Here is a 15,389-nt window from a genome sequence, read left to right on the forward strand (position 1 = left end):
CTCCATATACAACAAACGTGATTTTTTGCCGTTTTTTGCGTAATTGTACTGAACACTTTCGTGCGCCACCCCGACTGTGGCACTTGGCCGGTTTTTTAATTTTGTTTACAGTATTCTTAGTAGTATGATTAAGTGTCCGGGAATTTAGATATGGCCTGAAGAATTTTTGATGCTGAGAAAACACAAAACCCATAGCGCAACAATGAAATAATTAAAACCCACATTTTTTTTTGCTTTAATATAATTACAAAACGTACAGAAAAATAACAAATATACACAAAAAATATACATGCCATGTTAATCGCTGGAGATACAAGGGCCTCGAGTAATCTTCTGTGCTCGATTGCGAGTGGAAGCAGAGGCGGACGGTTCAGGGTGCAGATCATGCAAATGTAGGACATTTTGGTATGGCGCACGATGTTGTAGGTAAAATATTAAACTAGTGCTTCTCGGAATGAATTTATTGAAATAAAATAATATTCACAATAACAACAAACAATCACAGCAGGTGACTGGGTGACAATGTCTGCCTGACACTGACTGACGTGACATATGCAGCAGTGTTGTCACATCTACCAATTTTTAGGTAGATCTACCTATTTTACCTGCGTCCTACCTATCTACCACCTTCGACGTCAAATCTACCTATTTTTATCAAAATATTACGGTATAAGCAATTTTCCTCCATGCGTGTAACAAAACGTTACTTACGCGGCAAATTTGAAAAATGTAGGCGCGAAGGGATATCGTCTCATAGAAAATTTGAATTTCGTGCCTTTTTCTTCTAACAAGATTTGCTTGATTTGCTTGTTCATAAATATTTTTAATACATTTTTAATAATTGTACTCTGACAAGCTAGCGTTTCAGTAGAAAAATGGGGCAAATTTAAAAATATAATCAAGAAGGATCGATATTTCATACAAATTTTGAATTTAGCGCCTTTTTTTTCTGACTAAAGCTAAGTAGGTAGATCTACCTATTTTTCATTTAAAATTCTACCTATTTCTACCAATTTTTGCATCGTGTTCTACCACTTAGACAAAATTGTATGTGACAACACTGATATGCAGCATGACTGAAGTGCGTTCCGATATTAACACATAAAGTAAACCTTTCAAAGTCTAAAAAAATAAACAGTTAAAATACGAGGAATAGAACAAGATAAATAGTGAGTTTAGCTTTTTTTATCCTCTTTTTATTCATGCGATGCATGCGAAAATACGTACAAGATCCATTGGCATCTTATTGAGTTTATCTTTGAGTTTTACTTAGCTGTCAACCTCAACCTCTCCCAACGTCCGTCACGTATCCGAACGGCCGTCGATACATTTTTCTTGTTTACTATTTTCAGCATATTTTCAGCTTGTATTAAGGTATTTAGCGAATATTTGAAGATATAAACATTTGTCGTAATTGTAGATCTATAAAAAAATGCATAATGGTGTTCATGTGCGTGATTTGCATGATCAAACAACCGCCTTTAATACCTCTGAGCGAAGAACACAGGCAGTTACTCCAAGTTATTGTATCTCCAGTTATAAATACGGTAAGCAATATTAAGAAATAGGTACCGGTACCCACGTCTACAAGTTTGAACCGCATCAATACACCCAACGTTTTTATTGTGGTTCTTTAATGGAATATGGAAAATATCAGAAAGGACACTTCCTACAAAACCGAAGTTTGACAGCGATTCAGGGTCGAATCATGATATCCCTTTCCAACTTATGTCACTAATGTCACTATCCCTTTCGGCTATTTAGGGTTGTCAAAATTCAAGCCATTATAGATAGATAGATGATAGATAAAAACTTTATTGCAAAACATTATCGAGACAAAAAAATTTAACTTATGATAAGAATAAAACTAAAACTTATGTCTAAGTACTATACTAAACTAATTACTAACTACATACTAGGATATTTTTTTTGTCACGACTGTGTAGTTGCGAAATTATCTGTTGTCGTGCCCGCAAAGGGACGTCAAGTTATGTCAACCCTAATAATTGCTTGGAGCAAAACGAAGCCGAGTTTGCCCAAAGTCAGGAGTGTCTCCCCACTGCCCATACACATAGACAGGCACGGATTTAAAGACCTAGGGCCCCTGGGCACTTGGTATGACACTTGGAATTTAGAGGGGCCTCCTTCTCTATCTCAAAACCATGTTAGGTTGCCTGGGCCCCTAGGCCCGGGCCTTGTAGGCCTAGGCGGGAGTCTGGCCCTGCACATGGAAGACTTTAGTATATGTATTGTTATTTATTTCAGATGGAGCTCAAAGGCTACCAATGGCTGCACTGTGTGGACTGCAAGGTGCTGATGCAGTCGGTTCACAATTTCCAGCAAACGGCCCTCAAGGGTGTGAAGGCTTTTAAATATCTGCTGAGTAAACACAATAAAGAGCCCGCCGCTAAACAAAGTTTAAGCTTCAAGCCGGTAAGATAAGAAATTAGAATTATCTCTATCAGTTCTAAATAAGAGAAAAACGGCCAAGTGCGAGTCGGACTCGTGTACGAACTCGGTTCCATACCATTACGCAAAAAACGGCGTTGTATGGGAGCCTCACTTAAATATTTATTTTATTCTGTTTTTAGTATTTGTTGTTATAGCGGCAACAGAAATACATCATCTGTGAGAATTTCAACTGTCTAGCTATCACGGTTCATGAGATACAGCCTGGTGACAGACAGACAGACAGAGGAGTCTTAGTAATAGAGTCCCGTTTTTACCCTTCGGGTACTGAACCCTAAAAATAAGCAACTATAAATTGATATATCAAATTTTTGACAAAAAAAAATACACATTATTAGTTACGAAATCGGTACTTACTTAATCTCGTATAATTAAGTTTTAATACCGCTACTTGAAAACGGTGACGGCACAGAGGCGCAGTGACTTAACATAAAATATTACAGTATATTCGCAGTGTGGGCCACCCTTTGGTTAGATTCGTATGATAATATGGCTGATCATCTTTGTTTTAGATTCTAGAAGCAAAACCGGAGCCGATCACAATAAAAACTGAACCAGGAATTGACCCGTCCTCAACCAACCAGGAATTCCATTCTGTTTTGGCACCTGAACAGGTGAGTTGTTGCCAATGTTGGTAAAAATTATGTCCAGTGATGATCTCTTCTTCTTCTTTCCATCCTGTTACCCAGTGGCGGATTTGCAGTCTTTGCCGCCCTAGGCCCCCGGCCCTGTAGCCGCCCCTTTCTCAGTACCCATCATATTGACTACATTTTGAGTTATTTCTTGTCATCTACTACATTTTGAGTCATCAGCGAATTTTTTGTCACAATTTGCCGCCCTAGGCCCGGGCCTACTGGGCCATAGGGCAAATCCGCCACTACTGTTACCCCCTGCTGGGGGCTATGTAGGTCTCGAATATTTTTCTTTCACTGACTCCGGTCCAGGGTAGCATTGATGATTATGATGATCTATTATTTAGGAAAAAAGGTGTCCACGCAGAAGCCGGCCTTGTGAGGAAATTTCCGAAGCAGGTCGATCGGTGTGTGGGGGGGGGGGGGGGGGGGGGTGCCACGCCTATAGTATTTTAATTTATGCATACTTAGGTATGAAATGTGTGAATATCGGTGCTGCTAGCATGAGTTGCAATCTCGCGCGCGACTACGTACCTACATGCCTTTGCACCTAATGCATCGCATTGTATTTAGTATATTTCTAGGGTTAGCTACTTCTTTTAAGTCTCGCCGTCATGTACATTTTATTTTAGATTGACTACCATTTCCTTATCTCTCAGTTACTTAAAGGTTAGCTGGAAGAGATTCACAGAGAAGTTCGCCTTTGTACACATTTACTGTATTCTCTCTGTGTTATGTACTTGTTTTGTGCAATAAAGTGTTTACTACTACTACATCTTGCGCGCGAATTCATTCAAGTATGAATTCGCGCGCGATAACGCAACTCATGCTAGACGCTCAGAACCCCTACTGTAAATTTCATTCGATAGCGTGAAGTGCGTTTGCGTTATGTCTATTTTTGTATGGGATTTCGAACAGCGCCCCAAGCGGGACGTTTTGTAAACTCAGAATCCCATACAAATTGAAACGACACTTAACGAAAACGCGTAGGTACTACGTCACGCTATTGAATAAAATGTTCACTAGCAGTATATTTGGAATTGAACCTATGAAGATGAAAATCATATCAAGAAAAACTTTTTTTTAGGCAAACCCTCTGTCCGACGAAATATCTGTCAAAATTGAACGTGACGTTACCATAGAGCCTGACAACTCGGATTCTACCATGAGTTGTGACAAGGTCTCAGATCCCACCATGAGTTGTGACAAGGTCTCAGATCCCACCATGAGTTGTGACAGGGTCTCGGATCCAGCCATGAAATGCGGCTCCACTGAGCCTTTAGAAGAATCTGGATCTGCATCGTCGCTAAATATAAAGCACAATATTGTTCCACAAAGTGCCTCAAATAGTCAAGTTCGCGTGTATTCTAAAAAGGTAAGCCTTAAGTTAAGGGCCGGTACAGGCGGACTGAAACCTGTCTGCAATATGTATGCGAACTGCACGCATGAAGTCTCGGATATGAGTATATTTGGAATCAGTGCATTCAGTACACACATATATTCAGTTTATATATTCAGTCATATTTCAGTGAAGACAAATATTTTCTTTTTCTAAATAAATGAAAAAAAAAATGAAATGGCAAGCGCGAAAATGGTGTATATAGTATGAGGTCCGAGCTACTTTCATATTGCTTGTCACGGTGACAAGGTACTAAATGGGTTGTAAATTAAATTCTTAATACTGTAGAGAGAAAATAGAGCAACTAGAAATTTTGTAGGTAGGTATGCAAAAATTCTTACCCTCTAATTTCTCTTTAACATCATTTTATACTTATATTTAACAAACGGGTCTACCGCGATATAATTAAACAATGAAACAATATATATCAAACAAACAAATAAACAATAAAATTATATAGCGATAGACCCGTTTGTAAATATGTGTACAAAACGCGAGAGTTTATAGTGTTATATCATTTTATACTTAATATTTTAGCCGGAACCCAAAACACAAATGTCAAAAGTAGTAACACAAAGTCCACAGCCAGCGAGAAAAGTACAGTCAGCGAGAATTGCACCCTCAACTACTGTAAGCACAACGATGATTGTGACCACTAAGGAAATGATTGCAGAAAATGCAGCTAAAGTTGTGCCAAAAGGAGATAGTTTCGAGGTAAACACGCATGCTAGTATGTTAAGAGAGAGTCAGAGACAAACACACCCACACACACACACGCACGCAGGAACGCACACACGCACGCACACACATACACACACGCACAATCACACGCCCACGCACACGCGCGCACACGCGCACACACACGCACACACACACACACACACACACACACACACACAAACGCGCGCACTCATGCGGGAACGCACACGTACATTCGATACTTCCGTAAGTTAATTTTGACGTGTATGTATGTGTACATTATTATTAATAAATATTAATATGGATGAATATGAATAACTATCCTTATATCATTTTTGAAAGGTAATTTTATTGCCAAACGTTATTAACTCTATTCAGTTAGAGGTGCCTCATACTGAGCCGTCTAGCGCCATCTACATCAACTGACAAACTTGGGGCCACGAGTTTATCTGACAAATCTTTCTTTGATATTTTAGGAGTTCGAGATGGCGAGACACAGCGTATGGTGAGTCGTTTCATTTTGAGTGTCCGACCGAAACATGTTTTTGTTAACCAGGCGTGGCTCACTCCGCGATTACGTCGCTTTGCTACAGGTAGCTAAAAGTACATCCGTTCCGCTCCAATTTTGGGGAAAGCCATAAGCCGCGCGTGGCGCTGTCGCCACCTAGCGGCCATATCTGTACTGATCGTAACAGACGCGTTTTGTTAGAGAGTGAGTCTTCTGTACCTAGTACTATTATTTATTCTGTGCCGAAACCGAAACCGCACTCCAGCTGTCGTGAATTACCACCCTCGTTTACAAAATTTCACTTACCCTCCTCGTTGCACAATGTACTACATATAACTATAACACTCGAGGCCTCACCGCCTCAGATCCCACTTTTCTATTATAAATTTTGACATCTTTCGCTTGCTCGGGTATCAATATTAGCACGAGCGGTTAAACAACAAGTTTGCCCCCTTGTAAAACAAATAACTATTATGTCGAGGAAACTTCCCTATTAACTATTTTCAAAGACATATGTAACTCTGTATTATCTGTATAAGATGAATAAAGTCTAAGGAAAAAACGTCGGATAGATGGCGCCACACCTTTGGCATATGCTCGGCTAGATGGCGTTGAGGACACCGTTTGATATTTAATTAAAAAAAAAATCTTATTGTTACCAGATGACAGGAATTTTCCTGACATGTCAGGAATTTTGGCCTTTTGTCAGGAATGGGGACGGAACACGGATATGTCAGGAATTTTTTGAGTTGATAGAATTTTTTATTCTAAATTTGTATCTGGCAACCCTACCCCCGCCGATCTCTGGTCACAACTCATAATCATATAAAAATAATAAAAAAATATCTATTCTTTTGCTATTTTTCAGGAAAGACCGTCAAAAGAAAAAGCGCGTGTCATGCCCACATTGCAACAAGTCTTTGAAGGACAAACGCGGACTTCTTTTGCATACCTCTGTGTAAGCACTACATCCCTAAATAAGTTTTTTTTTACCCAAAAGGTAAAAACGGGACCCTATTACTAAGACATCGCTGTCCGTCCGTCTGTCTGTCCGTCTGTCTGTCTGTCACCAGGCTGTATCTCATGAACCGTGATAGCTAGACTGTTGAAATTCATCCAATTTACATATGTATGCAAATTTTCAGATCATTGAAAACCGGGAAGCAAGACGTGACTCGTACAAACATGTACATACATTGCAAGTTAAATAAAAGATTGTAAAAAAGCGTACCTTACCTACAGATGTAGTGCATAATTGCTTTCCATCGTATTTTCTCGGAAATGTTCGTATTAGTAATGCAGGCCCCTGTTTCACCAACATGACAGGTGCGACGAATTGTAAAATCACTGTTGCTGACGTCACAGGCATCCATGGGCTACGGTTACCGCTTACCATCGGGCGGGCCGTATTCCTGTTTGCCACCATCATTGTATTATTAAAAAAAACTTTATTATATCGGATAAAAACAGATATTTCTCTTGCGAGGTTTCTGACAATTGTCAAAGATTTAGAAGAATTGTAGGTAATTCTTGACAGGTAATGAGTTATATGTCGGAATTTCGTGACAATTGTAGTGTTTCTTGTGACAATTGTCAGAAACCTCGCAGGAGAAATATCTGTTTTTATCCGATATAATAAAGTTTTTTTTAATAATACAATGATGGTGGAAAACAGGAGTACGGCCCGCCCGATGGTAAGTGGTAATCGTAGCCCATGGATGCCTGTGACGTCAGCAACAGTGATTTTACAATTCGTCGCACCTGTCACCGATGTGAAATTGGGGCCTGGTCATGCTAATTCAGTCAACCTCAGTACTTTTTGTACAACGAACTGTAAAAATATGGGTGTAGCCAACTTATTCATAAATATGTCCCATAATAGTTCTTAATTCGCTGACATAAGAGCTATGGGACATATTTATGAGATGATTTGTGCACCCATATTTTTAAAGTTGACTTTACCGAGACTGACTGAAATAGCAAGACACGTTCATTAAGTTTCCGTGAAAATACGATGGAAAATCATTTTTATATTGAAGAGTTTTTGAAGTGAAAACTTCTTTAGCGGCGCTGTACACTTTTTGTGATGGGGAAAAAATGTTAAACTCGTAACAGGTGTCACGTGACCGTAAGATTCGTAAGACGTAAGACGGACACGTGACCTGATCGAAAACCTGTTACAATGTCATTGAGTTTTTCTTTATCGATTTAAATGCCATCTAGTGAGTTTCCCTCTAACTGATGGTACTAATGTAACTCGAGTACTAACAGTGATGTGCTTAGGGGTTTAAAGTAATGCGACGAAATAACGTTAACCTCAATTATACATAGTGCTGCAGACATTTTGCACTAGATGGCGCTGTTATTAATATTTTGACGTAAGACGCTTCGTAAGACGGACACGTGACCTGAACGAAAAACTGTTACAATGTCATTGAGTTTTCACTTCTGCCGGCACTCCCGGAGTGCAAACCGTTGTTTTTTTCTTCAGAATCCATGGCGACGGTGAGCCAGTTGCATGTAAGACTTGCGGGAAAGTTTTTCGCAACGATATCGTCCTCAAATATCACAACTGGAGTAAACATATAAAGGTAAACTTCATCATCATCATCATATCAGCCAGAGGACGTCCACTGCTGGACATAGGCCTCCCCCAAAGGGTGCCACAATGACCGGTCTTGCGCCACCCGCATCCAGCGGACTCCCGCGACCTTTACCAGGTCGTCAGTCCACCTTGTGGGGGGTCTACCCACGCTGCGCCTTCCGGTACGTGGTCCACTCGAGAACCTTTCCGCCCCTATGGCCATCGGTTCTAAGGAAAACTTGTTTTCACCAAATCCCTTCGAGCAACACCGCAAAGGGAGACGGCATTCGTACTATTTCCCCTATGCCGAAGCATACCAACTGTACCTATGGCGATGCGTGTAGTGACTCGTCCGGACACAAAAAGAGATCGAGGTTTGCAAGATTTGTCTTTGTCTTGTCATTTTCCATATATTTGTGTCGTCATTACAGATTGGATTTTGTATGTAGTGAGAAGTGCAACTGTGTGCACGTTTGCCCCCGCAAATAATGGCAGAATGATTTGTACGGTAAGATATCGCTTGGGCTCCTCCCTTCCGAAATGTCGGAAGCCGGTGTTGCTCGAAGCCAAATCCTAAAATAAAGACTGATATATCAGTTTAGGTACTAAACATTAACTTTTTTTTCACACGGAAGACGGAATCATGATGACTGAAACTATTTCCACCTTTCGTTCCACTTGCAATTACGACTAAAATTACTTCTTACTTCTACAGATGTAGTGCATAATTGTTTTCCATCGTATTTTCTCGGAAACGTTCGTATTTGTCTTGCTAGTTCAGTCAACGCCAGTACTTTTTGTACCAACACTGACTGAAATAGGAAGACACGTTCGTAAGTTTCCGAGAAATAAAAATATGCATTACGTCTGTACCTCGGCTTATTATTATAGGTGACGAATAAGGTGGACGAATTGAACCCGGACTGGTATTGCAAGCAGTGTGAGGTACAGTGCTATAATCTGAGCGCTTTCAAGCAGCATCTGTTGGGTCTCAAGCACACGCCGCGGGAGCAATACGCGTGAGTTGTGTTATACTAGCTCTGCCCGCGGCTTCACATGGACCAGACTTGTATTGCAAGCAGTGTGAGGTACAGTTCTCTCAAGCAGCATCTGTTGGGTCTCAAGCACACGCCGCGGGAGCAATACGCGTGAGTTGTGTTATACTAGCTCTGCCCGCGGCTTCACATGGACCAGACTTGTATTGCAAGCAGTGTGAGGTACAGTTCTCTCAAGCAGCATCTGTTGGGTCTCAAGCACACGCCGCGGGAGCAATACGCGTGAGTTGTGTTATACTAGCTCTGCCCGCGGCTTCACATGGACCAGACTTGTATTGCAAGCAGTGTGAGGTACAGTTCTCTCAAGCAGCATCTGTTGGGTCTCAAGCACACGCCGCGGGAGCAATACGCGTGAGTTGTGTTATACTAGCTCTGCCCGCGGCTTCACATGGACCAGACTTGTATTGCAAGCAGTGTGAGGTACAGTTCTCTCAAGCAGCATCTGTTGGGTCTCAAGCACACGCCGCGGGAGCAATACGCGTGAGTTGTGTTATACTAGCTCTGCCCGCGGCTTCACATGGACCAGACTTGTATTGCAAGCAGTGTGAGGTACAGTTCTCTCAAGCAGCATCTGTTGGGTCTCAAGCACACGCCGCGGGAGCAATACGCGTGAGTTGTGTTATACTAGCTCTGCCCGCGGCTTCACATGGACCAGACTTGTATTGCAAGCAGTGTGAGGTACAGTTCTCTCAAGCAGCATCTGTTGGGTCTCAAGCACACGCCGCGGGAGCAATACGCGTGAGTTGTGTTATACTAGCTCTGCCCGCGGCTTCACATGGACCAGACTTGTATTGCAAGCAGTGTGAGGTACAGTTCTCTCACGCAGCATCTGTTGGGTCTCAAGCACACGCCGCGGGAGCAATACGCGTGAGTTGTGTTATACTAGCTCTGCCCGCGGCTTCACATGGACCAGACTTGTATTGCAAGCAGTGTGAGGTACAGTTCTCTCAAGCAGCATCTGTTGGGTCTCAAGCACACGCCGCGGGAGCAATACGCGTGAGTTGTGTTATACTAGCTCTGCCCGCGGCTTCACATGGACCAGACTTGTATTGCAAGCAGTGTGAGGTACAGTCCTCTCAAGCAGCATCTGTTGGGTCTCAAGCACACGTCGCGGGAGCAATACGCGTGAGTTGTATTATACTAGCTCTGCCCGCGGCTTCACATGGACCAGACTTGTATTGCAAGCAGTGTGAGGTACAGTTCTCTCACGCAGCATCTGTTGGGTCTCAAGCACACGCCGCGGGAGCAATACGCGTGAGTTGTGTTATACTAGCTCTGCCCGCGGCTTCACATGGACCAGACTTGTATTGCAAGCAGTGTGAGGTACAGTTCTCTCACGCAGCATCTGTTGGGTCTCAAGCACACGCCGCGGGAGCAATACGCGTGAGTTGTGTTATACTAGCTCTGCCCGCGGCTTCACATGGACCAGACTTGTATTGCAAGCAGTGTGAGGTACAGTTCTCTCAAGCAGCATCTGTTGGGTCTCAAGCACACGCCGCGGGAGCAATACGCGTGAGTTGTGTTATACTAGCTCTGCCCGCGGCTTCACATGGACCAGACTTGTATTGCAAGCAGTGTGAGGTACAGTTCTCTCACGCAGCATCTGTTGGGTCTCAAGCACACGCCGCGGGAGCAATACGCGTGAGTTGTGTTATACTAGCTCTGCCCGCGGCTTCACATGGACCAGACTTGTATTGCAAGCAGTGTGAGGTACAGTTCTCTCAAGCAGCATCTGTTGGGTCTCAAGCACACGCCGCGGGAGCAATACGCGGGAGTTGTGTTATACTAGCTCTGCCCGCGGCTTCACATCGCGCGCACCTGAGCTGCATACATCGCGATTGTTATTAGCTCGGTACTACTTACAGGGCTGGTGTCTCTTATAGTAAGTCAAGTGTAAGTCTTGGGCAGTTGTGGGCTTTTACGCAAACATCAAAGGCGGTCCACTGTTACTTTTTATACTGCGACACAGCAGGCATTGTTCTACGATTTTTGCCCACAAACATGAAAGGTTGACAATGAACCTTAACTGCAATGAAATTAGGTTCAATCTCGATTGTTGCAGCTTCGTGTGTGAGACGTGCAGTAGAAGGTTCCCGAGCAAGAGACGGCTGCAGTCGCACATCAACATCGTGCATCTCAACATGGTACCTATAGTTATTACTATAGTCTGTATCTTTTTTTTTGGCCTATAGAAGCATCCCACTGCTGGGCAAATGCCTCCCTTCTATCCCGCCTGTATCTTTAGGTATTTAAATAAAAGTAAACAAAATCTACCCTCAAATGGCTCCTTAAGCCAGTTGAGAAAAGATGAAAACATTACACGATCATTTAATGTAGGTTAAAGTCAGGTCGTTCAGTGACTGATCCAGGCGGTTTTGTATTTGGTTGGTTAACCAATAAATAAAATAAATAAATAAATAAAATAAATAAATATTAGGGGACATCTTACACAGATCAAACCTAGCCCCAAACTAAGCAATGCTTGTACTATGGGTACTAGGCGACGATATACATACTTGTATAGATAAATACATACTTATATACATAGAAAACAACCATGACTCAGGAACAAATATTAGTGTTCATCACACAAATAAATGCCCTTACTGGGATTCGAACCCAGGATTCGAATGTTATAACTACCCGGAAATGTACAAACTGTTTGTAAACTTTTTAAATACCTAAATATACAGACTATATTATGATGGGTCTCTATTGTTTCCCAAATAGTTTTAAGTCATAATGTATTGTTTGTCCGAATTTTCGTTACTCATAATTGGTTTTTCTCAGAAACGCGTAACTTTTCAGGATTGCCATAAAACAAACCTAACCTAACCTATCTACTTACAGAATAACTTTACGAAGATCCTGAAAAGTTAACGGTTCCAGTTTTATGACTAACGATAATATGACAAACAATACATTATGACTTAAAATTTTATGGGAAACAAAGGGACCCCAAACTATGGCAAACAGTTATGCATTACATCTGTTTTTATAGAGGTAGGTATTTTCAGAATGAACAACAAGCGATTGTTCCAGAGACAGCATAAGTGCTCGACGTGCGGCAAGCAGTACGCGACGCGCGCATATCTGCGGGGGCACATCGCTACCGCGCACGAACACGCCCCCAAGCGCCGCCCGCACGTCTGCCATCTCTGCGGGAAGGCATTCACGGTAGGCTGACCTTACCCTCCTAAGTTTCAGAGTAATTTTGCAGTTTTTACAAGCTTTTTATTAACTTGCCATGTACCTGTAGAAGGTAGAGAGGCAATAGAGAGTACTCTCTAGGCGGGTGTTATGCCTGGGGACCGAAGTCCACTGAGAGTTGGTCGACAGTTCTACACGGTGTGGCCTGTAACATGAGCAAAGAATTAAAACATAGATTGTACTCCTCAAACGGTGACACTTTTGTTCAACAACTTTTAAAAATTATGAAGTTATTAGACTCCCTATTTTTCATACAAAATAAATATTATCTTCAATGGACGCCATCGCCACGCCATATTATTGTGATTGACGTTGCTTGTCACGTCTTAAACATAACAAAATTCGCAATACATTGCGTCTTAGAATAAACTTTAAAGTGTAATAAAAATCAAACCACAAGTTATTTTTAAAAGTCGCTGAACAAATGTTAGTCAGTATGAGGAGTACAGCCTACAGTTTAATTTTTTGCTCATGTTACTGCCACACCCGGTATATATAGCAACTGACGTTATAACTCCGTAAGCGCGATGTAGGTCTCATACTAATTGCGTTCTAGACGTAGTATCTTCTTAGTAGTTTGTGCGTTCTAGCTCCCTAACGCCATCTGTTAGATTATTATGGCACGACGTTGGCAGTGACAGCTAGAGGAGATGCCACATACCTAACTGTGTGCAGTCAGCAGCAGAAGTCGCTAAGCGGGCGAGGTGTTCAAAATTACCTTGACGCGCTCTTATTCTCTTGACAATAAAGTCGCGTCAAGATCATTGTGAACACTTCGCCCGCTTAGCAACTATTGCTGTTGACTGTACCTATGTATGTATGTTTGTATCTATTCTATTCTAAGGGTTAAATCTTGCAAGTTAAATTTGACCCACTTCCCGACTTCTAATGATGCTGAAAATTTGCATACATATGTAAGTCGGGTGACAATGCAATATTATGGTACCATCGAGCTGATCTGGTGATGGAGACTGGAGGTGGCCGGTTGGGGTTATTAGAATTGTCTCGATGAGTATTATTTATTTAACATTTTAAATCAGGCAACGAGGCCCTTATTACAAATACCTTACAGACTAATATATATAAGCATTTTTATCAACTTAAAAAGCTAAACACTATTTAGGCGACAAAACGCCTATTCCACGCGCTAAACGCGTATTAGTTGAGTGCGTGGTAAGAACGGTACAGTCAGAGAGAAAAGCTTGTATCAAAAATGAAATTTTTGCCAAAAAATTATTCCATTATAGTTTAAAATTCGATTTGTTCGATTCGTTATAATTATATAGCCTTTATTCACTGACATCATAATAAAGTAATACAGTTAAAGTATTTGTTTTATTCTGTCAGGCTGCCATTGGCATAGCCCCCCTCCATATTTCGCCATTCCTGGCGGTTTTTGGATATTCTCCTCCAGTTTTTGGGAAAGTCGTCCTCCCATCTTTTGTGTGGTCTACCTCTGCTTCTCTCTTTTTTTCTTGGGTACCACTCGGTGACATCTCTGGTCCATTTTTCTTTATTTGATCGCATCATATGCCCCGTCCATCTCGATTTCTGTTTTGTAATCCTTCGAAGCGAAAGGAAGGTTCGATTCGTTATACTACAATACAAAATAATAGTAAAATATATATATTCTGCCATTGTTATCAGGTCGCAAAGTCTCTGACAGAGCACTTGTTGTCCCACCAAGGAATCCGGCCGTTCCAGTGCAAGCTCTGCCCAGCTACATTCTCATACTCTGCAGCGCTTTATACCCACAACAGACTCAAACACCTCAAGATTAAGGGGAAAAAGAAAAAAACGGGAAAGGAAGAAGAAAAAGTGGAAAAGGGAGTGGAGGGGGAAAATGAAGCGGAAAAAGGAGGAGAGTCTATAGATATTGATCAGTTTTTCAATGAAACGGTGTAATACGCAATACGCAAAAGATATTTTTACAAATTTCCGACTAGAACACTTCAAGATAAAGTGTAGTTACGAGGAAAAATAAGGAAAACGCGGAAGAAGTGGAAAAAAGAGGGGAGGTAGTGGCAAAACTGGAAAAAGGAGTAGATGAAACGGAAAAGAAGCTGGTTCTATAGATATTGATCAGTTTTTCAATGAAACTTGAACGATAATTTTACAGAGTATGATTTAAAATAAATAATTAAAAACGATTTGGTCTTGTTTTTTTAAAAGTCAACCGTCACCTCGAAATCTATTAGATATTTATAGCCAGCACGCGTCATCATTTTGCGCAAAGGTTAACTGGAAGAGATCCATGCAAGGGATAAGTTCGCCTTTGTGCTAAGAATGTGTATTTTCCTGTTTTAGGATTCTTTTTTGTAAAGTGTTTTATTACTATTACTACTGTCTTCCTAGTTTTGAGGAGCCTGACGTCGTCTCAGTCCCTTCGGCCGTGTACGCAACCGGAGCTTCGTAACCACTTGCGATCGAAAACTTTTTGAACTATTCACTCAAATATCACCATAAATCTAAAATTGGTGAAAGCACAGAATAAATAATAGTACTAGGTATTGGTGTGGAACGGATGTACTTATAGCTACCTGTTGCAAAGCGACGAAATCGCGGAGTGAGCCACGCCTGGTGAAAGTAGCCAAATTGCGTTTGCGTGCGCACCACCTGATGTGATCGGATAATTTAATCAGATTGGCGAAAAATTGTTTCCGTCTGGACAGGCCTTAAGAGCTCCATAGACCTTGCAACAATTCGCATACGATTTTGTAAGACCAAAGATAATTTAGACTAAAGGAATATTGTCAAATCTTTTCGAGCGATGGCGCCATTACCTTTGGCTTATTCTCGCCTAGTCTGTTTGGAAAGAGAAGAGTCGTGGAAT

At 41.6% G+C, this 15,389-nt stretch overlaps 1 protein-coding gene across 2 annotated transcripts; it reads left to right on the plus strand.

Moving 5' to 3' along the window:
• The first annotated feature begins 1,334 nt into the window (after positions 1-1,334).
• Positions 1,335-14,667, plus strand: LOC134802252 (zinc finger and BTB domain-containing protein 11-like). 2 transcript variants are annotated; one of them, XM_063774838.1, is made up of 13 exons: positions 1,335-1,547; positions 2,266-2,433; positions 2,982-3,083; positions 4,189-4,281; positions 4,312-4,476; positions 5,038-5,214; positions 5,676-5,704; positions 6,576-6,665; positions 8,199-8,298; positions 9,183-9,310; positions 11,409-11,490; positions 12,389-12,523; positions 14,204-14,667. In XM_063774838.1, exons 1-13 carry the CDS (start codon positions 1,440-1,442, stop codon positions 14,459-14,461), a joined length of 1,635 nt encoding a protein of 544 aa, XP_063630908.1. In that variant the 5' UTR covers positions 1,335-1,439; the 3' UTR covers positions 14,462-14,667. The 2 variants fall into 2 exon arrangements, with proteins under 2 accessions (XP_063630908.1, XP_063630907.1); XM_063774837.1 differs by having other exon boundaries at positions 4,189-4,476.
• The last annotated feature ends 722 nt before the right edge of the window (positions 14,668-15,389 follow it).

Source organism: Cydia splendana, chromosome 24, assembly GCF_910591565.1.
Source record: "Cydia splendana chromosome 24, ilCydSple1.2, whole genome shotgun sequence".
NCBI classification, from domain to species: domain Eukaryota; kingdom Metazoa; phylum Arthropoda; class Insecta; order Lepidoptera; family Tortricidae; genus Cydia; species Cydia splendana.